At 35.7% G+C, this 20,659-nt stretch overlaps 1 protein-coding gene across 1 annotated transcript in view; it reads left to right on the plus strand.

Annotated features, from left to right (window-relative positions):
* The window catches only part of LOC150085857 (SH2B adapter protein 2-like), a 181,297-nt gene that overhangs the window by 154,578 nt on the left and 6,060 nt on the right, over positions 1-20,659 (plus strand). Inside the window, exons 4-5 of the mRNA XM_090374274.1 lie at positions 632-702; positions 14,065-14,252. Coding sequence (XP_090230400.1) covers positions 632-702; positions 14,065-14,252 — 259 coding nt within the window. The remainder of the gene's footprint in view (positions 1-631; positions 703-14,064; positions 14,253-20,659) is intronic.

Consider the following 20,659-nt stretch of genomic DNA (forward strand, 5'->3'; position numbering starts at 1 on the left):
AGAGACTGATAAGATAACAAATGGCCTTATCATATATGATAAGGAGTGTAATCTTGATCTGCTCAGAAGGTTGATATGTGTGCATACACTAAAAGCCAAAATAGCAAAAAAATTCTTGAAGGCATCCCAGACTACAAAGCAGGTTCTGCTGTAAAAGACTAAACAGATGAGAAATGCATATAGAAACAGGAAGGTTGTATTTGGAAAAATATTTCAGAATGTCTGGGATTTGTGAATCAGAACTATATTATGTGCCAAAAAGGATGCAAAACAGAAATAACGGAGCTTGGGGCAGTGAAGGAAAAACAGTAGTTCAGTCTAAATGTATTCCTAGAAACTTGAATTTGCTTACTTGAGGAAGAGACGTACTGAGAAATTCTGACATCAAGATGAACAGGAGATTCTGGTAAGGGTAAAAAGGTAGATATTTAGATATGCAAGTGTGATGTTACATAAACCTGGCTTCCTTGAACAATCATGCCAATGCTATAGTTTACCTCAAGGATACAATACTTTTCTAGAAAATATATGCTGATATGCTACACACTACATGCTTATTGTAACTCTATGATTTATAAAATATATCCAAAAACTAAATAAGGAAGTATTCATTAGTTTTCTATCTTAACAGGCCTCGTCTACCAACTACATCATCAGACAGTTTAACAAGGTTACGTGATCGAATGTCAGGTGGAGTTAAGAGTAAGTGCTACATTTATCTTATTTGTTCACTGAAATCATATTTATTGGCAATTAATAACAGAAAACTACTTTACACATGTTTTAACTGTCATGGGCTATACTTCAGATAGTGGTCTTACGAGTATGTTCCTCAAGTTAGGATTACCATGTTTAAAATCTAATCACAGGACTGGAAAACTCAAAAATCTAGATAAAACCCAGACATCTACACTATTCATGCACTGAGACACTTGTGTTTTCAGATTTAATATCTTTAATTTAAGAATGTAAATATTGACTATGTATATAAAGTGCTTAGCATCATAATACACAGCCATTTCTGAATAAACAGAAAATTTTTAAGGTGGCATCGTTTTAGGTTATATCTCATATTGTGAATGCCTTCACAACGAGTTGCCATGATATTGCACTACTTCGAATAAGTAACGCTTCACCTAAGGAGAAGACTAGTGTTACTTATTCTCAGATAGGTACCACCACCCAGACAGCACTGTTTCAGGGCTATTTGGCCCTTCGTCAGTGAGTGGGTAGGTACCCAAGTGATGCAATGATGGCAAAAACAGTTATGAAGTATAACTCCACAATATGAGAGATGCCTGATGGTATATGATGTATTTAGACTAAGGCGCATTTAGGGCTAGAGCCTCAAGCTGCGAACAAATTTAGACTATGTATATAAAGTGCTTAGCATCATAATACACAGCCATTTCTGAATAAACAGAAAATTTTTAAGGTGGCATCGTTTTAGGTTATATCTCATATTGTGAATAAGTAACGCTTCACCTAAGGAGAAGACACTAGTCTTCTCCTTAGGTGAAGCGTTACTTATTCGAAGTAGTGCAATATCATGGCAACTCGTTGTGAAGGCATTCACAATATGAGATATAACCTAAAACGATGCCACCTTAAAAATTTTCTGTTTATTCAGAAATGGCTGTGTATTATGATGCTAAGCACTTTATATACATAGTCTAAATTTGTTCGCAGCTTGAGGCTCTAGCCCTAAATGCGCCTTAGTCTGAATGTAAATATTATAATTTATTAACAGTGCATGCCTCTGCACTGTGTGTTACATAACCCCTTAAATTTAAATTATCAGAATGACATCAATATAAATTTTAGTATTCACAGTCTCACATTTGGCATACTTCATGCAAAGTGTATCCACTCAAGTAATGTGATTAACTTGCATAATTAAAAGAATAACAGCATTACACTGGTGCCCATTTGTTGAAACAAATGGACACTAGAGGAATTTATTCAGAATTTATTCAAATAATATGCAGCCATGATGTTCGACACCTCCCACAGCGAAAAAGATTGGGAAATCTGAACAAAATAGCAAAGTTATTGAAAGATTTGGAGAGAAAGAGAGGATTGACAATGGAGATAGACTATGCAATCTTTGTGAACAGTTCGAATAAACAACACATTTTTCCAACACAAGGATATCCATAAATATACTTGGTCACAGGAGACAAGACAAATTAGATCAGTTATAGATTACATTATTTCAAAACATTCAGGGACATATGTATTGAAAGATGTCAGAGTTTATAGAGGAGCTGAATGTGGATCTGACTATTTTCTTGTTAAAACAACACTGAGGTGGAACTGGATTAATAAAATATGTGTGGACAACCAACAATGCAGGGAAGGAGAAATGCTACAAGTGGATCAATTTAACATTGACCTACTCCAGGACGACAGCATTAGAAACAACTTCACCCAGAGACTGGATGCTGCAATTAACATAGAGATAAAAGGTAATACTGAAGAAATCTATGAATATTTAAAAAATACTGTTAAAAAAATAGCTCATGAAATCCTAGGCAAAAAGAAGAGTCAAGGACCAAAAATGACCTGGATTACAGAGAAAGTAAGAGCTGCTGTAGAGGAAAATAAACTTGCATATCAGAAATGGCTGGGTGATAGGAATGATGCACATAGGAACATTTATGTTGAAAAAAAGAAAATAGCTAATCGGTTGGTAGTAGAAGCAAAAAATGAAGAATGGGAAAGGAAATGCGCAACTATTAATAGCAAATTGGGCTTCAAGCAATCAGCAGAATCATGGAAGGTCCTTAAAGACTTGAGAAACAGAATAAACACAATGCTGGTTTGCAATTAATACCTTTGAAAGACTGGACGGAGTACTATGAAGGACTTTTAAAAGAAGACCGGGAAGAGTTCAAGACGATGGAGGATTTTGGTGTAGAAGACTCAGGCTTAAAAGTTTCTGTTAGAGAAGTGGAATTCCTGCTAAAGGACCTTGAATGGAACTTACATGGAACTTTTGGAGGAAGAGGAGTGGCTGTTCTGATACAAAAACTGTTAAATAGTATACTGAGAGGAGAAGAAATACCAAAAGAAATGATAACAGGATATATTACATCAATTTATAAGGGCGATCGGAAAAGCTGTTCAAATTACAGAGGAATATGCATCCTGAACCCACTGTTAAAGATCCTTGGAAAATGGATCAGGAACCATTTAGAAGCCCGAATCGAGGTATCAGAAAAACAAAGTGGTTTTTCAGCTGGGAGGTCATGTATATATCATATCTCAACAGTACAACAGATCCTTGAAAAATGCCAATCAAAAGGGAAAAAAATCTTTATGATTTTCATTGACCTTGAAAAGGCATATGACAGTGTTCCAAGAAAACTCTTATGGGAAGCACTGAAAGAGGCAAATATTGATGGACAACTGAATAACATTATTAAGGCAATTTACAGGAATAATAGATGCAGAATTAAAGTGGATCGGCTTTGTCACCTGAATTCCACACTTCAAAAGGCTTATTATAAGGTTGTTGCATGTCACCAACACTTTTCAAAATTTATATCGACATCTGCCTAAGATCCTGGTCAAAAAAATGTAATAAAATGGAATTGCCGATTAATAAAAACACCTATATTCACAATTTACTTTTTGCAGACGATCAGGTGGTGATAGCACAAGACTTAGAAGATGCAAAGTATGCATGTCGTCAATTGTTTGAGGAATATAAACAATGGGGTCTAAAAATCAATTTTAGCAAGACTGAAATGTTGTCTTCGGGGCCAGGACACATTCTAAATATTGCAGGTTTTAAAATCAAACAAGTCGATAAATTCAAATATTTGGGATCAATCTTACAAAGTGATGGATCATTCCAAGCAGAGATCAATAAGAGAATTGCAGACGGCAGAAAGGCTATCGGCATGTTAAACTCTGTTCTGTGGAGCAAAACTTTCCTACTTAAAACAAAGAAACTTATATTTCAAAAGATTGTACAAAGTCTTCTACTGTATGGAGCGGAAACCTGGACATTGAATAGGCGAGCAGAAAACAAATTGCTCTCCACAGAAATGGATTTTTGGAGACGCTCAGCAGGAACTTCTAGAAGAGACAGAAAACGGAATGAAGACATAAGGGAAAAAATGGAAGTGAAAAAGACTATTATTGACACCATCAGAGAAAAGCGTCTAACATGGTATGGACATGTAAAACGGATGCAAGAAAACAGATATCCAAAGGCTATCCTGGAATGGATACCACCTGGAAGAAGGAGAAGAGGAAGACCTAGGAGGACATGGATGGATGGAGTACGGGAATGCATGACAGCCTGAGGCTTAACCGACCAAGACACCTTGAACCGCACTTTATGGCGGGAAAAAAATCCTAACAAGAAATAACTTGTAGGCTGAGGAAACCCATTGTAAATGGAAACACTCCTCTTGAAGAAGAAGAAGAAGAAGAAATCTGATATTCACACAGATATCAGGTTTCTCAAGACAGTGAACCACCATACCTTACTCCTAGCGAGGTACAATTTTCAGGGTTACAGAATGTTGTCTGCTTGTATTCTGTTAAGTTTATTTCCATGGTATTGTTTTATAAAAGCAATTAAAGGATAATAAAAAAATCTAAATTTGTAAAGATGGTTTCCACTTGAACAAAAGTGGTGCAAGAATTTTTGCCAGCATCATTGAGGATACCTTAGAGGTTCAGGGAAACTGCTAGTCAGGAGGAACGGGTAATATAGATATGTATGTATCTGATGATATGGGGTCAGTAGTTCTTGTTTGTTGCTACAGCAGCCAATATTATCTAGATGTTCTGATCATAGTGATGTTTAAAATCAGCAGGGAATCCAATTCTAGGTAAATAACCTGAAATAACTTCAAAGAGTTTGTCAGGATACAAGAACACTAATGTCAGGAGTCTTGTCAATAAAATGAGTGAATGCAAACTCCTGGTTAGAACAACTAACACAGGTGTTACCCTGAAGTTGGGGGCAATGACTTTCAATACAGTATGTACAATGTATTTAGGAAGGATAAGGGATAGTGGGGTCATGCTTCTTATCAAAAGCAGCCCGAGTGCAACAAATACTTTTGCAGATTCAGAAGTTATGCATATACTAGTTGGTTGAAAGCAAAAGGTTTTATGAGTGGGAGTAATCTACAGACTAAAAGACTGACAATTAAAATCAGAACCTATACAGGCAAATGAAATGGGCAAGTGTGAATGTCCTATTATGGATAATTTCAATTTACCCCTTAACTGATTGGAGAAAGTGGGAGGGAAACACCAAGGGGGAACAAAATTTTTAAATAGTGGATTACTGCTATTTGCAGTAGCATGTTAGGGAAAGTACTAGCAGCAAGAATATTCTACACCTAATCATCACTCATGAACCAGATAATATCATAGGGTTGTCAGTACAGGAACCACCGGGTGGGAGTGACCAAGGAGTTTTAAGTTGGATGGAGGGAGAGAGGTAGCAGTTTTTAAAGGCAAAGGAATGGGTTTTAATTTTATGAAAGGAGATTATGAAAACTTAAAGTGCTACATGGCCTCTATCAACTAGAAAAATAGTACACAAAGTGAAAATACATTGGAATTATGGAATACATTTAAAGCTATAGTCACAGAAGCCTTGAAAGCATAGTATATTATTAAGAAAATAAAACATGAGAAGGATGGCAAGATGGATGAATGGTGAGCTTGTCAGCCTAATAAGAGCAAATAAGGATGGCACGGGACATTTACAGAGCAAAATGTTTGAAGCCTATAGCAGCTTCAAATTGATCTGATTCAAAGAAAGGGATAAATTGGCAAAGGCAGATTATGAAAAATCTCTGGATAGCAGAGCAAAGAACAGGGACAATGAATTTTTCAAGTATGTAAATACCACGAAGAGAAGAATGAATCAGATTGGACTCTTGTGTGATAGTCATGGGAAAGTCTTTAATTCCCACAGCAGATATTTTGGAAGAACTGAACAGGTACTTTGCATTAATATATACAGAAAAAAGCTCCTTTGTAGTAAGGGTGAAAATGTGCACATGAAGCAGGGAAGCTTGAAATTAGCAATATTGAAATTTCAAAAGATTATTTATTAAAAAAACTTTCTGAGCCTAAAGGTAAATAAGGTTCCTTGAATTGATAGCATATACCCAGTTATTTTGAGGGGGGGGGGGGGCAGGGAGAGCAGCAAGACAGTGCATTGAACCAATAAGATTAGTTAGGAGAGCATCTCTGGATTCAGGAAAATCCCCTGAAATTGGAGATGTGCCGATGTATCACGAGTACATAAATGTAGTGCTAAGAGTGAAGTGGATGGCTACTAGCTGTGGTAGGGAAAACCATGGAATCAATTATCAAGAGTGCAATACAGGATCATTTGGATAGAAATGAAATTCTGAGGCAAAAAACGTGGTTTTGTAAAGGGAAAATGTTTAACCAAACCTGGTAAGCTATTTTGATTGAGTCATGAACTAGAAAATAATTTTGACATTGTTTACTTAGATTTCAGCAAAAAAGTTTGAATCTGAATGGGATGAAAAGTTACTCTATTAGCTGGAACATACTGGAATTACAGGAAAAATCTTTATTGGGTGGCTGCAGGGTAGAAGGCAGATGGTTTTGACTAATGTAAAAAGTGGGGTTGTCCAAGAACCTCGCAAAAGAATAATTTGAACGCGGGGGCTCACATCTGGTGAGTATGGGCTTGGCACACCCAGGGTCCTGAGCTGGATATCATCATTCTTCTCTTTCTTGGTGATTCCTTTCTACTCTCTCTCTCTCTCTCTCTCTCTCTCTCTCTCTCTCTCTCTCTCTCTCTCTCTCTCTCTCTGCATAACTTGGAATTTTTTTTTTTTTTTTTTTTTTTTTGGCTGGTGCAGCATAAGCCTCAATCTTCCTTGCACTGTATGGCTAATAATAATAATGATGATGCCATTAAACCATTGTTCTTTTTGATTTTTTGAAATGATGTTGACAAAGGGATACAGGGCATGAGATAAAAATTTGCAGAGAATATCAAGATCAGTAGACTAATTTATGATCAGTGCTAAGTAGCACTTCTTCAGGAATGGCTGGAAAAGTAGCAATTTTAATGCAGAAAAATTGAGGTCTTACACTTAGGGAATAGCAACTATAGAATAACTTATACGCTTTTTGGGGTCAAATAAAAAAATAGCAGAGGAAAGAATTTTTTTTTTTTTTTTTTTTTTTGGTAGTTGTTGTCGCATCGGCTTCTGTGGCCATAATGCACCTCCCAAGGTTTTTGCAGTACTTTGATCCAAGCCCGAGGTGGGATTCGAACCCACGACCTTTGGATTGCCAGGCAGGCACTTTACCCACCTGGCTAGCCCGGTCCGTGAGGAAGGAAGTGATTTAGGAGTTAGTTACAGAGTCAGACATGAAGTTCAACAACAGAATAGAAGGCCCATGGTGGTGTTGTTTATTTTATGACTCAAAAGCTGCTTCAGCTATATTGTGCCTGTTCAAGTTTTGCTTTTACTGGTTAGGTTGTTGTTGTTGCTAACATTGATGTATTAGATGCAGTTGGAAAGATTTATTAAATGGAGAAAGTAAACAGTTCATTTATGTCTAATTTTTCTCCAAGGATAAGTTGAAGAGTTAATGGTTCATGTGCATGTGATTTGAATGCTGACTGGTGGGCTATTTTGTATCATGGGCACTTCATGATTAAGTGCTTTACTGTGAGTTGGGAATAACACTGAGGGCATTGTGGAGGATCATCTTTCATTAGGAAGTAAGAGTGCATTAAACATTTGTGTCTGATACGAAGCTGGGCAAGGATATCCTCTTCATGCCTGTTTGAACAAAAACTTGGTTCAGCATTTCAGCTGCTGTTTGATTTACCATACATTTGCTTATAGAGATAGGGATATCATAATCCTCCTGCATAAATCAATTATAAACCACACTTGGAATACTGTGTTCAAGTATGGAAACTACACCTAAAAAAAAAAAGACATTAAGCTTCTTAAAGGGTCCAAAGACAGGCAACATGCCTGGTGAGATCAGCAAAGGGATGTCCATACAAGGAAAGACTCCAAACATGTAGGCTATAGAGATTTTATAGGTATACAAGGCTCTGAGCAGAGAAAAATGAACAGGGCTAAATTTTCACTGTTATAAATGATTTCAGAAGCAGGGACCATAAATTCAAATTATGAAGGAAGAATATTAGATTGGATTGCAGAAAGTTTTCTTTTAACCAGTGAGTTGTTGATTATTTTGAATCTCTTCTCAAACTGTCAGTCTCAACCTCCATGGATGGTTGAGACTGACAGTTTGGAAGATTCAAAGTTCAACTGGATGGGTACCTAAATGAGGAGGAAGAAGTCAAATAGGTGGTTTGTTTTGTTTTATTTTATTATTATTTATTTATTTTTATTTTTTATTCATTTTTCTTTTATTTTATTATTTATTCATTTTTCTTTTTATTTTATTTTATTTTTATTTTTTTAATTTTATTTTTTATTTTTGGCTGGTTCAGCAAAAACCTCAGGTTTCCTTACACAATATGGCTAATACTGATACTAAAAAACCAATTTTTCACCAAGTAGCACATGCGATAGGGTAAAAATTATCCAATGAATCTTGAAAACAGTACAACTTCAGTACTTGCAAGAACATTTCTGGCAATAACATACTACAGGAGTTCCTTGAGTTTCTCAAAGAATGTCCATGTAAATGAGATGCGTGGTAGAGAAGAAAAGTGCATGGGATGCATATAAATTATCAGGTGATACAGAAGCTTGTGGTAGATATTATTATTATTATTAGCCATATGGTGCAAGGAAGCCTGAAGCTTATGCTGCACCAGCCAAAAAAAAAAATTTATGAATTATCCCGAGAGAAAGAGAGAGTCAGAAGTAGAAGGGAATTACCGAGAAAGAGAAGAATCATGATATCCAGCAGCTCAGGACCAGTGTTTGCCAACTCTTAATAATATTTCCCGCTAGCCGCATACTCAAAATCCGCTATTTTAGCACTTGACCCGCCAATTTTTTTTAAATTTTCATTTGTTTGTACTTTGTAGTGAATAAAAACAAACAAACAAATAGTACATATAAATAGTTATTTATTTTTCTCTTTTTAATATAAAATCAATATCTAAAAATCTAAATTAATTTCGAAATTCATACCGCCTCATCTTTTACCTTCTTCAGGTAAAACATAATTTTTACAACACTTTTCAACTCTTTGAGCCCGTATCGTACTGATAAGATTGGCATTAACCGTGCCAACACTCATTCTGTTGCGTGTTTTGTTTTTTACTAGATTTAAGTTGCTGAATATTCTTTCCACATCTGCATTGGATAATGGCAAAATTAAAATACCCAATGCAAATTCGCTAATTTCTTTAAATGGTTTTCACCGCTTGCATATCGATATTTCGAAACTTCTAACCAAAACTTCATTGTATTGTTGAAGTTTTCCCATTTAATGAGAGTAATGTTTATATACTGTTTCTCAATTTTTTCAATTTCTACTTCAGACAATTTTAAGTTTTTGTAATAAATTTAACAGAAAATTTTTCTTTAATATATTGTTAACTGAGATTAATGATATTTTTTCTAATTCTTTTATGTTGTCTAGAAGGCGTTGTTTTAATTGTTGATACAAACCAATCAAGAAATTACGGCATCTCTCTCTTATTGCCATTTCATCTGTTGTTGTGATAAGTTTATTCATTATTAATTCATTTATTTTTCTTTCAAATTGGTATGGATTAGGGTCTAAATAATTATTATTATCCTTTCAATATGTGTATTTGGTAAAAACATTTTATTGGCAATCATCGACAATAGCGTGTTTAAATCATGTAGTAATAATGTAGGATCGGCAGTATTTGATTCAAAAGATTTGTTTACTCTTTGTACTTCAGATAAGACAGGTTTCAAAAATAAAAGATACGCTAAATTACTTTCATCTTTAAACATTGAATAAAGAAGTTCTGCAGTATAACATTTGTCAGTCAAACGAGTTATTTCAAAATGGGCTTTTAATTCAATATACTGTTCTAAAATTCTTGTTATAGCAACTTCAATGGATAACCACCTTGTTTGACACGAATGAACTATCTTTTTCGGATCTGCACCATCGTTTATGGCACTGTATAAATATTTGAATTGATTTTGTCGGCTGGTGGATTTACTAAACCAATTATAAGTTTCAGCTATCATGAATTCTAGACTTCTAGGGAATGTTTCGCGGGTTGCATGAGATACTGCTAATTGCAAAGAATGACATACGCATTTAATTAATATCAAGTTCGGTACATCGGACTTCAAATGTGTATAAACGCTGTTATTAACTCCAATCATAACGCTAGCATTATCTGTCCCAATGCCACAAGATTATTTAAAGGAAGTTTAAAATTTCCCAGCGTTATTTTAATTGAATTTGAAATATTTTCAGCGTTACACTTATCTAATTCTACAAGAGCTAAGAATGTAGAAACTCTTTTATCGAATTGCTCATCATAATACACAATTGCAATACCTAATAGTTTTGTTACACTAATATCGTTTGATTCATCTAGTAACAAACTATAGTTTGAAAAGCCATTGAGCACTGACTTCAATAAATCTTTCTGAAAGCGGGGGTGTAGGATATATTTTATAATGCCGCTGCATTTTGTTCGATGAATTTTTAAAGTTTTGGCTGTTTGATCTTGGAATGCATTCTTACATAATTCACCAAGGTGGTCTATTGCCAGTATTGACGAGTGAGCACAAACAAACAAACTTAACTTTGCTTCAGCTTCCGCTGTTTGTAAATTCTTGGTGGGAAAATTTAAGTTAGATTGGTTGCCTGATCTATTAGGTGAAAATGGTTCTGCTGACTTAATAGGTTTGAAAGTTTTTAAATGACTTTTAATGTCCGAAATTTTAGCAGTAAAATCAGACTTGCAATATTTACTTCTTGCTCGAGTTGGATGTCCTGGAATCTCTACTAACCAGCCTTTGAATTGTGGAAAAGCTAACCATTCCTTCCGAAAATTTTGGGTATATTTCGTTTTGTTTTTGTCCGCCATCCCGTAAGGTAAGGCTTATGGCCAGTTCGCCTCTATCGATAGAGAAAAAAATATGAAATCGTGAAACGCTTTGAGCGAAATGAAAGACCATGTGATATTGCACGTGCTACAGACCTAAATGAGAGGCAACGCCGAGAATTACAAAGAATGCGGAGAAAATAAAAACAACTTTGATAGCAGGAACAACTAAGTGTAATTAAAATCCATTAGATTAAGACAAAGAATTGGAAGAGATGGAACGGCTGTCATCTGTTTGGATAGAAAATCAAACAAAAAACAAGTTTGCTTACGATAGAAGCAAAAGCATTAGCAATATTTTATTACGACCTTTACGTAATAAAAAAATACGTAATAATCGTAATAAAATACGTAAGTATTTTATTACGATTATTTATTGTGTTTGGTAATGTTTTGGTTACAAATGTGTGTTCAATCTTGGGTGGTCGGCACCTAACCCAATTTTTCCCATAGGGCCTGTTGTTTATATTGCACGAGGATTTCTAGGAATACAACTATCGTACTATACGAGGACTGACTATACTAAGATATTATTACACTGTGGTTATTAGAAATAATTATTACTTATTACTCTTATTACTTATTGCTCTGTGGTTATTAGAAACGTTGAAAGAGATGTCGGTAATTCGGATCGCATTTCTTTGAAGCCAAACAAATACGACGAAGAAAAATTATCCAATGCCATTCCTTCGCAGTTTCAAAAAAAGGCGTCATTAGAATTTTTTCCACATTTTTAGATTTGATCCAACAATTTAAAGCTATGACCCAATGATCAGGTCGTTTGACCGCGAGCGTAACTATGTAAAATTGTTGGGGTTCTCCTCAGGGAAATCCAGAATAATATAAAACCGATTCTTCGATTTATAAAAAAAAAAACTATGAAATATGATATCCCTACTATTTCAATTATGAATTATTTTTATTATTAATTAAATAATCAATTGAACAATTAATTTAATATTTCTTAAATGAATATTTCTTAATTTAAATGTTACATTGCCAAATTACATAAAATGCTAAACATTTACACTCCTCCCGCTAAAAAATCCGCTATCCGCTATTTCATATTTTTATCCGCTAAACCTGAAGCAATTCCGCTAAATCTAGCGGGAAAACCGCTAAAATGGCAACACTGCTCAGGACCCTGGGTGTGCCAAGCCCATAACTCAGTAGATGTGAGCCTAATCTGCAATCAAGTCACAAAGGAAGATAGGAAAGCCAAAACATATTGTGAGAAATCTTTGGCAAAGGATGCAAAGAAAAATAGCAAAGACTTCTTTATTTATGTAAACACTAGAAGGAAGAGGATGAATTACATTGGTCCACTTGATATTGGTAGTTCAACTGTTGATGGTCCTGCTCAGGTTGCTGGCAAACTGAATAGATATTCTGCACCTACATTCACACATGAGAAATTCTTTAGGGAAGTGGATGCCAGAAGTTAATCAAACTCTAACAAGGAACTAAATGATTCTATAATAATGAAGAGAAAATTGGAAGAGAAATTGTTGAAGTTAAACATAAAAAAGCATCTGGGGTACGTGGGATCTATGCAGTTATATTAAGGGAGGCAGCAAAGGAAGTAAGCAAACCCTTAGCCATAATTATGAGAGCATATTTGGATTCAGGAAAGGTCCCTGTGGACTGGAAATGTGTGTATGTATCCCCAATTCACAAAGGGGAATCAAAGGGTAACATGAGTAATTACAAACCTGTTAGCTTAACTTCTGTTCAGGGAAAATAATGGAGTCACTGGTTAAAGTAATGAGGATCATCTAGACAGAACTGCAGTTATAGCTCGGACACAGCATGGGTTTGTTAAGGGGAAGATCTTGTCTGACCAATTTGATGGGATACTATAATGCAAGTAACAAAGGAACTGGATGCAAAAAATAATTTTGATATCAGTTAATCTTTATAACATGGTAACCTCTCCATGGATTTTTGCAGGTGTGGCCTAATTAAGGGTATGAATTTATTCCAATTAGCTAATTAATACCAATTACCAGTTCTAATTACTACTATTTACATTCTCTTAATTAGGGCTAATTTGCATAATTAGTTTTAATTATGCAAAAGTCTTATATGACTGTGGTCCAGCAAGCTCACTCTGGTGCAAATATGTGACAGTTGCAACAACTATGGTATCAGGCCATGCCTTTGCAAAAATCCACGAAGTGGTTACCACGTTGTAAAGATTATCCTATATTCTAGCTTACCCATAATGATATAGTGCACTTAGCACTTAACTTGCACTAACACACTGCCTGAAAACAGCATATGTCACTATGATATTTTTCATATTCATATGTGATCAATACAAATTACGTGGATAGTTTGCTGTAGCAAATGATGATCAAAGTGAACTATATGGATAATCTATTGTACCTCCCATCCTAAATGTTAACTGTACTCCCAGGAATACTGTTTGTTGTTATGTTCTTTAGCTTTCATTCTCTAATTTTTATAATGTGCTTAACATTCTTCATGCATATATCACGCTTCTTTACAATATTGGTACTGGTCTTTACAATATTGGTCATAATAATATCAAATGAAATGTGTAAGTGAAACTACATCCTTTATTTGCACAACTTCAGACTAGTGTTCCCCAAACTTTATATAGTTCCTCCCCCCCAGTATCTTTTTCGTAGCCCAAAAATATAAATGCATTTAAAAAAAAACAATAAAAAATGAAGACATTTTCACTCTTTATTTAATCTAATAACAATAAGTAATTTATTAAGTGTCCCCTTTATAGCTTTTGATATGCTGTGTTCATGAATGTTGTCTGATAATAATAGGATCATACAATTATTTGTATATTTTCTAAGGAACAGTATTTTAACTCACACTCAGGAAACTGCTCTAAGCAGCCTAGATCTAGGCTGGCCCAGTTAGCAGATCAGAAATACCTGAAAAAGAAAAGAAGAAAATGTATGAATGCGAAGACTTCTGCAAATTATTTTATTATTATTTTTTTTTTAATTTAATAGCTACTGGACCTGATATCTACCAAACGCTACGTGAGTATCCTTGGTTTCATGGAATGTTATCTCGAAGTGATGCAGCACAGCTAGTATTACGTGAAGGACCAATAGGCCATGGAGTGTTCTTAGTAAGACAGAGTGAGACACGCAAAGGAGAGTATGTACTCACCTTCAATTTCCAAGGACGTGCTAAAGTAAGTGATGCTTTTTAATTCGAACTATTTAGTGATATATACATATAAAAAGCTAACCACTGTTACAGGTCCCCCCCTTCCTCCTCTAAACTTTTGTCTTATATGAGCTTTTGGTCAGATCAACTAACTGATATTGTAGGAATAACTGAAACATCCTGAGACAGAGGATGAAGGCAAAGGGAGTAAGTTATTCTGTTTACTAAAAACTTTCTGAAAGTAACAAGACAGTTCCAAGTTAATAATGAGATCCTCGTTACATTCAGAGATTACTCTCCTAGACTGGAGAAGTACCAACATCTTCCCAATCAATAAGGAAGGAGCTAAAAAAGTGATGGGCAATTACAAACCAGTGAGTTTTGTTTGTGGTTGACAAGATTATGGGGTCTACAGTTAAAGACAATACAGGATCATCTCAGCAAGAATTGGATATTACATGGGTCTCAGTATGGTTCCGTACAGGAAAAATCTTTCCTGATAAATCTCATAAATTCCCATGACAAGGTTATAAATCAGTTGGATTCAAGAAACAACTTTGGCATTATACAGGGTGTTTCAAAAATGATGGTCAGTAATTTAAAGGTGAAAAGTACAAACTAAAATAAGCAAAAAAGTCCCAGTGAACATCGGGCCTCAAATGAACTGTTTTTGAGATAATGCACATTTTCTGTTAAGATCCGCCACTGACTATGGGAGCACTAGTTTAGCAAAAAGCTGTGAATCCTTTGCTATGAGTGGTTTTATTAAACATAAGATAATACATTTTTAATTTTTGGTTTCAACACCACAGGATTTTACAGATATTACATGTTACAGGATGTTCTTTCTAACATCCTTTCCTCAACATCAGGTGTTATGCTTCTGGGCCTACCTGCTCGTACTCCATGTGTGAAGCGCCCATATTCTCTACTGCATTGGTGTACCCTGATGAATGTGTGCCTGTTGGGCTGCCTTCAGCAGGGAAATGCTTCATGGTACAAACATGAAGCCTTGCGTGCACTGCCGTTGGCTTTACCATACATGAAGTGCATGTACACATACTCTTTGTTGCTGGAACCTCTTTCCATGTTGACTATCCTTGGACGAGTACTAGCATGCCTGTTATGTCTCAGAGCATTGAGAGAGGGGAAACAGAGAGAATGAGCATAACCTAACCTAAACAAACAAGTCAGTGGTGGATCCCAACTAGAAATGTGCAATATCTCAAAAACGATTCACTTAAGGACCCATGTTTACTAGGCTTTTTTTGCATATTGTAATCTGTAGAGTTCACCTTTAAATTATTGACCATCACTTTTGAAACACCCTGTATATCAGGATTTTAGTAGAACTTTTAATGCAGTTCCTCATGTTCCTGCATAATTACAGCAGATTGAGACACCAGAAGAGATTCATATTAGTGGATTAAGAGTCGAAGGACAGGAAACAGAAAGAGAGTGGTCATAAATGGGTATTAGTCAGAGTGGACTTCGACTCTAACTAAACAGGTTATCTCAAGGATCAGTACTCAGACCTCTCTCTTGTTTCTTATCTTAAACAATACTGATGAGGAACTGCATTACTCCTATATATATAACATTTGCTGATGACTTGAAGGTTGAGAGGGTTATTGTTATTTGTTTTTTTTTAGGAGCATTAGCAACTAAGGCCATATTGCTCTGAGGTATGCGATGGTCATTCCCTGACCTTTCCGCATCCTCCGTATTTGGTGGTGATGGGCTCGAACCCCGGTCTACGTTGAGAGGGAGGTTAGCAACAAGAACTAGATTACAAGTATGATCTGAAAAAATTGTAACTAAAGTTCAATGCTGCTAAATGCAAGGTATTGCACTTGGGCAACAGAAACCCAAGAGTAGTTTACAGATTAGGGGAAGAAAGGAATTAAAGGATGTTCTGGATCAGAAAGACAAAATTCTATGTGCAATGAAAATAGACAATAAGGCAGGCACATGGTATACATGGTATTTATCCATGATTTATTGGAATTTTGCAAGTAGAAAGAAAGAGGTCATTATCCCTCTCTATAAGACAATGGTGAAACCACACTTCCTATGCTACTGCATGTCACAACAGAAGCAATGCAAGAATCAATTCCATCTCTGCTTATGGCTGTCATTAAACTATTAGTATGTTGTACCTGCCTCCCCAAACTACAGTTTTTCAATCCATCTAACACTGCCTCAAATAGAATCAGCAAATATTCTTGCACACTTTCTATTCAAGTGTATCTCATCTCTGTAAAAACAGTCCCTTCAGTGTATCCAGAGATGAACCAATTGAAAAGGCTATCATCATAAACTTCCTTCTATCATTCGTATCTTAGCAAAATTCAGAAACTTTCAAATTCAGCCTAACTTGCTGCTTTTTGTCAATATCACATCATACTTGTTAAATAAAGCCTCACAGTGGCACGTTATCCTATAAGCAAAAAAGACATCTGCCTAGGGCTCCCGATCAGAGGGACCCCAAATCACCGTTTCAAAACTCATTGCTATTTTTTGCTAATATTTTTTTAAGTGATTTTTTATCGGAAACTGAACTTTCTACCTGCCAAGGTCAATGAACTTTACTTGAAGATTAATTTGAAAATTATGTTGTTGTTTTTTTTTGTTTTTCAAAATGGTTTTACCATTTTGATGAAATTTTATATTTAGTTCTTCCTTAAATAGTTGAGTTAATTGAAAAAATAGACTGCCTAGTATGTAACTGATGCCCTTATGCTTAAGGCAGTTCAGTAGCAGGGAGAAGGTAGCCATGATCTTATTAACCAGTCTTGAGTGAATGCCTAAGTAGAACTGAGGTGCAGCAGAATAATTCGACATTTTTTGATTTTAATGAGTGTTAAGAAACTTAAATGAACAAGTTTGAGAAACATAAAAAATGAGTATAAGAACATTAAATATTGAGTGACAGAAGAGCATGGTGAGCTGAACAAAGTTCAGCTCTCTGTGTTCTTCTGTCACTCAATATTTAATGTTGATGGTGTCCCCCCCCCCCATTTTCTTTAGATGGGCCCCCAAATTGCATTTTGCCTTGGGTCCTATGAAGGTATAACACACCACTGAAACCTCAGATTGATTATGCTTAATCATTACATGCATAAACATGCTTTGCTTAGTAAAGCACATTTATGCAAAATCATGAACCTAGATGTCCCACTATTTGGGGGGCACCTGAAAGTTGAAATATTTTTTTCAGAATTTCATCAAAACATCACTATAGTAAAGAAGAAGAAAAATATAAATGAATATAGTATAAATTTCTATATTATTGACAAGAATTACAAAGTTATTAAAATATCAGTCACACACCCTCTTCACGCAATCAGCAAAAGTCACTGTATATTGTCTGAAAAAAGAAAAAGGTTCCAAAATGCATCCCCTCAATCCCTGACTATTTATAGTTAATTTTAGAGTTTTCAAGGTTTTATTTAAATAATTCAACAAATTATTAACATCTCAATTAATATCAGCAATGTATGCATTTAAATAACAATATTTTACTATGTGAGAATTAAATTTTATATGTATATAACATCTGGTTAAGTAAAGTTCTGGAATTGCAGTGTAACAATTTCATTAGTAAACTTCCTAAATATGTATGTATAGCACTGTGACAGCGAGGTTTCCACTACAGTTGGAGGGAATTTTTCATGGAACTTTTAAAAAATCATAAAAATGAAAACTTTCTTTTAAATGCTTTACATATTAATTTATCAAAATCATAAATTTTATCAGTTTTTTTTTTTTTTTTTTTTTTTTGTAAATATCAAAAAAGTCTTGGTTATTGCTATTTTTCACTGCAGTAATATTCTTTATATGTTCTTGTTTATATTCTGACAGGAGAGTTTACATGAATCACGAAATATAATTATTATTATTATCTGTTTATTGCTCTGCTCTAGAGCCACCCCCTGGACAGCAGTAAGCTAAGGGGTGATTATTACATTCAAAGCTTAAGGCAGAGACGTGTCTGGGTTACATGGAGCCACATGTGTGCTTAACCTGAAAGGAATTCAAGTATGTCATTAAAGAATTCTGCTGTATATGCAGAATTCTTTAATTACATACTTGAAAATTGTGGAATACCATAGCATCTCAAACTAAGCAAGATAATATTTGATCAAAAGGACAAAAACAAGAAAAATATGTACAAAAAGGTATTTCCTTGGTTGAGGCAGTCCATATTTTTCTTCTGGTGGTGTTCCTGTGAGTCATAATGGTAGATTTGTGAATGTGTCCATTAGCTTCTGGTGTCTGTAAGTGTGCTGCTGGCAGAATATATCCAGGTCAATGGTTAGACTGTTTATCAAATCAACCGTGTTTCCTGGGAACATGCATCTCAGGCCTCTTGAGGTTTCTGAAACTGATGCTCAGTGGGAGTCTTGGGTCCACTTGACTTCTTCCGGCACTACGGGGAGTTTTTATTAGGTCACCGATATCTGGGCATCAAGTCGTCCTGTGATTAGTCTAGCCAGTGCAAGAAGGTTAGTTGCCACAATTCGTTGTTGTTTCCATGGTGTGACTTCAAGATTGATGTAGAGTTGGCCCCAAGAAATAGTGTACTGGTTGCCAGTCAAGCCATTTCAGGAGCCAATATTCCAGGCTGAGGAACTTGTTGAAGTGTGTTGTAGGGGCCGATGACCAAATAGTTGCTGCATAAAGAGGAATGGGGTAGAGACGTCAAAGGACATATTTCTTGACCAATTCAGCATGATGTATCCCTGTTAGTTACTGGCAGATTGCCCACATAGCAGAATACATTTTTGTTTCCATGTTCAAGAGGTGTGCCTGGAAAGTCAGACCTCATCCCATACTAACCCAGATCCTTGTGCATTTTAACTTTTTTAATGGGTGATCCATTGATGGTAACGTTGATATTATTGTGTGACTTCTTCCAGGTGAATGATATTTGGGCTGTCTTTGCTTGGTTAATCTGTAAACCAATCAAGGCCAGAAATTATTCAAGTTGATGGATTTTTTTATTTGCCTGCAGAGTATTGGTAAGAGCCTACTTTTTGTTAGAAGATGTAACGTAAAATTTCAGGTCATCAGCATATGACTGGAAATTAGTTTGGGATCCCAGTAAGGGCTCTAGCACTGCAGCAAATAGGGTTTATGATAGAACTCTCCCCCCCCCGTGGGATACCCCTATTAGTAGTGCATGTTGTCCGAAAGCTACGATGTGAGATGATGAGATACCTGTGCTCCAGGATTGATTTAATTATGCTGAGAGTATTTCCTGTAATGTTGAAGTAATGCTGGAGAATGGTGATTAGAGCTGTTATATCTATTTTATCATAGGCTGCTTTAATATCAAAAAAAATAAATAAATAACATCAAGCTGTGTCCTGTCATTCCTCACCCTAATAGACTGTCTAGCACTTCATTGAATTTATTCAAACTACCCACTTCTACAATACCAGATGGAAGCTTGTTCAACAATCAACTTCCTACTGGCCGAAGGCAAACCCCCACATATCTGTCATATGACCATCCTTAATAAATTTAAATTTATATCCCCCTAATTTGTAAAGTCTGAGCAAGAGGAAGGATTCCATCAACATTAAGCTTATTCAGTCCATTCAAAGCCTTAAACACCTCAATCAGATCACCTTGCAGGTGCCTAGTTTGCAGAACTGAAGCCTTTCTTTGTAAGAGCACCCTTTGGCTCCTCCCCCTGAGAAACCCCAGAGAAACGTACCAACTGTGTGGTACTACACTTAAGGAGGTAGAAAATGAAAAAGATCTGGGAGTAATTGTGCAGTCAGATATGAAGTTTTCTGAACAATGCAGACAGGCTGCCAGGGCAGGTCATGGGATGTTGTCAATGATATACAGGAATTTTTTTTAGCAGTGAAAAGGAGGTGATTGTCCCTCTGTATAAGGCAATAGTCAGGCCATGCCTTGAGTACTGCATGCAGGTCTGGAGGCCTCATTTTAGGAAGAATGCAGATTTGCTTGAGCGTGTACAGAGAAGGGCAACAAGATTGGTGTGGGGAATGAAGGGATCTTCTTATCAAGAGCGGCTTAAGTTCTGCAAATTGCAGTGGCTGGAGACTAGGCACCTGCACGGTGATCTGATTGAGGTGTATAAGGCCTTGAATGGGTTGAGCATGTTAAATTCTGATAGGATTCTTCCACTTGTTAAGATTACGAACCTAAGGGGGGCATAAATTGAAATTGAGGAAGGACAGATGTAGAATAGATGTGTGGAAATTTGCCTTTAGCCAGCAGGTGGTTAATTGCTGAATAAACTTCCATCTGTTGTGGAAGTTGACAGGTTAAATAAATTTAAGGAGGAACTGGACAAATATTTAGAGGGGATTGTTTGGTAATTTTTTTTTTTTTTTTTTTTTTGGCTGATACTGCATAAGCTCATACACTTGCTTTCTTGCATCACATGCCACT

Source organism: Mastigoproctus giganteus, chromosome 5 (genome assembly GCF_048544385.1).
Source record: "Mastigoproctus giganteus isolate SK-2022 chromosome 5, ASM4854438v1, whole genome shotgun sequence".
NCBI classification, from domain to species: Eukaryota; Metazoa; Arthropoda; class Arachnida; order Uropygi; family Thelyphonidae; genus Mastigoproctus; species Mastigoproctus giganteus.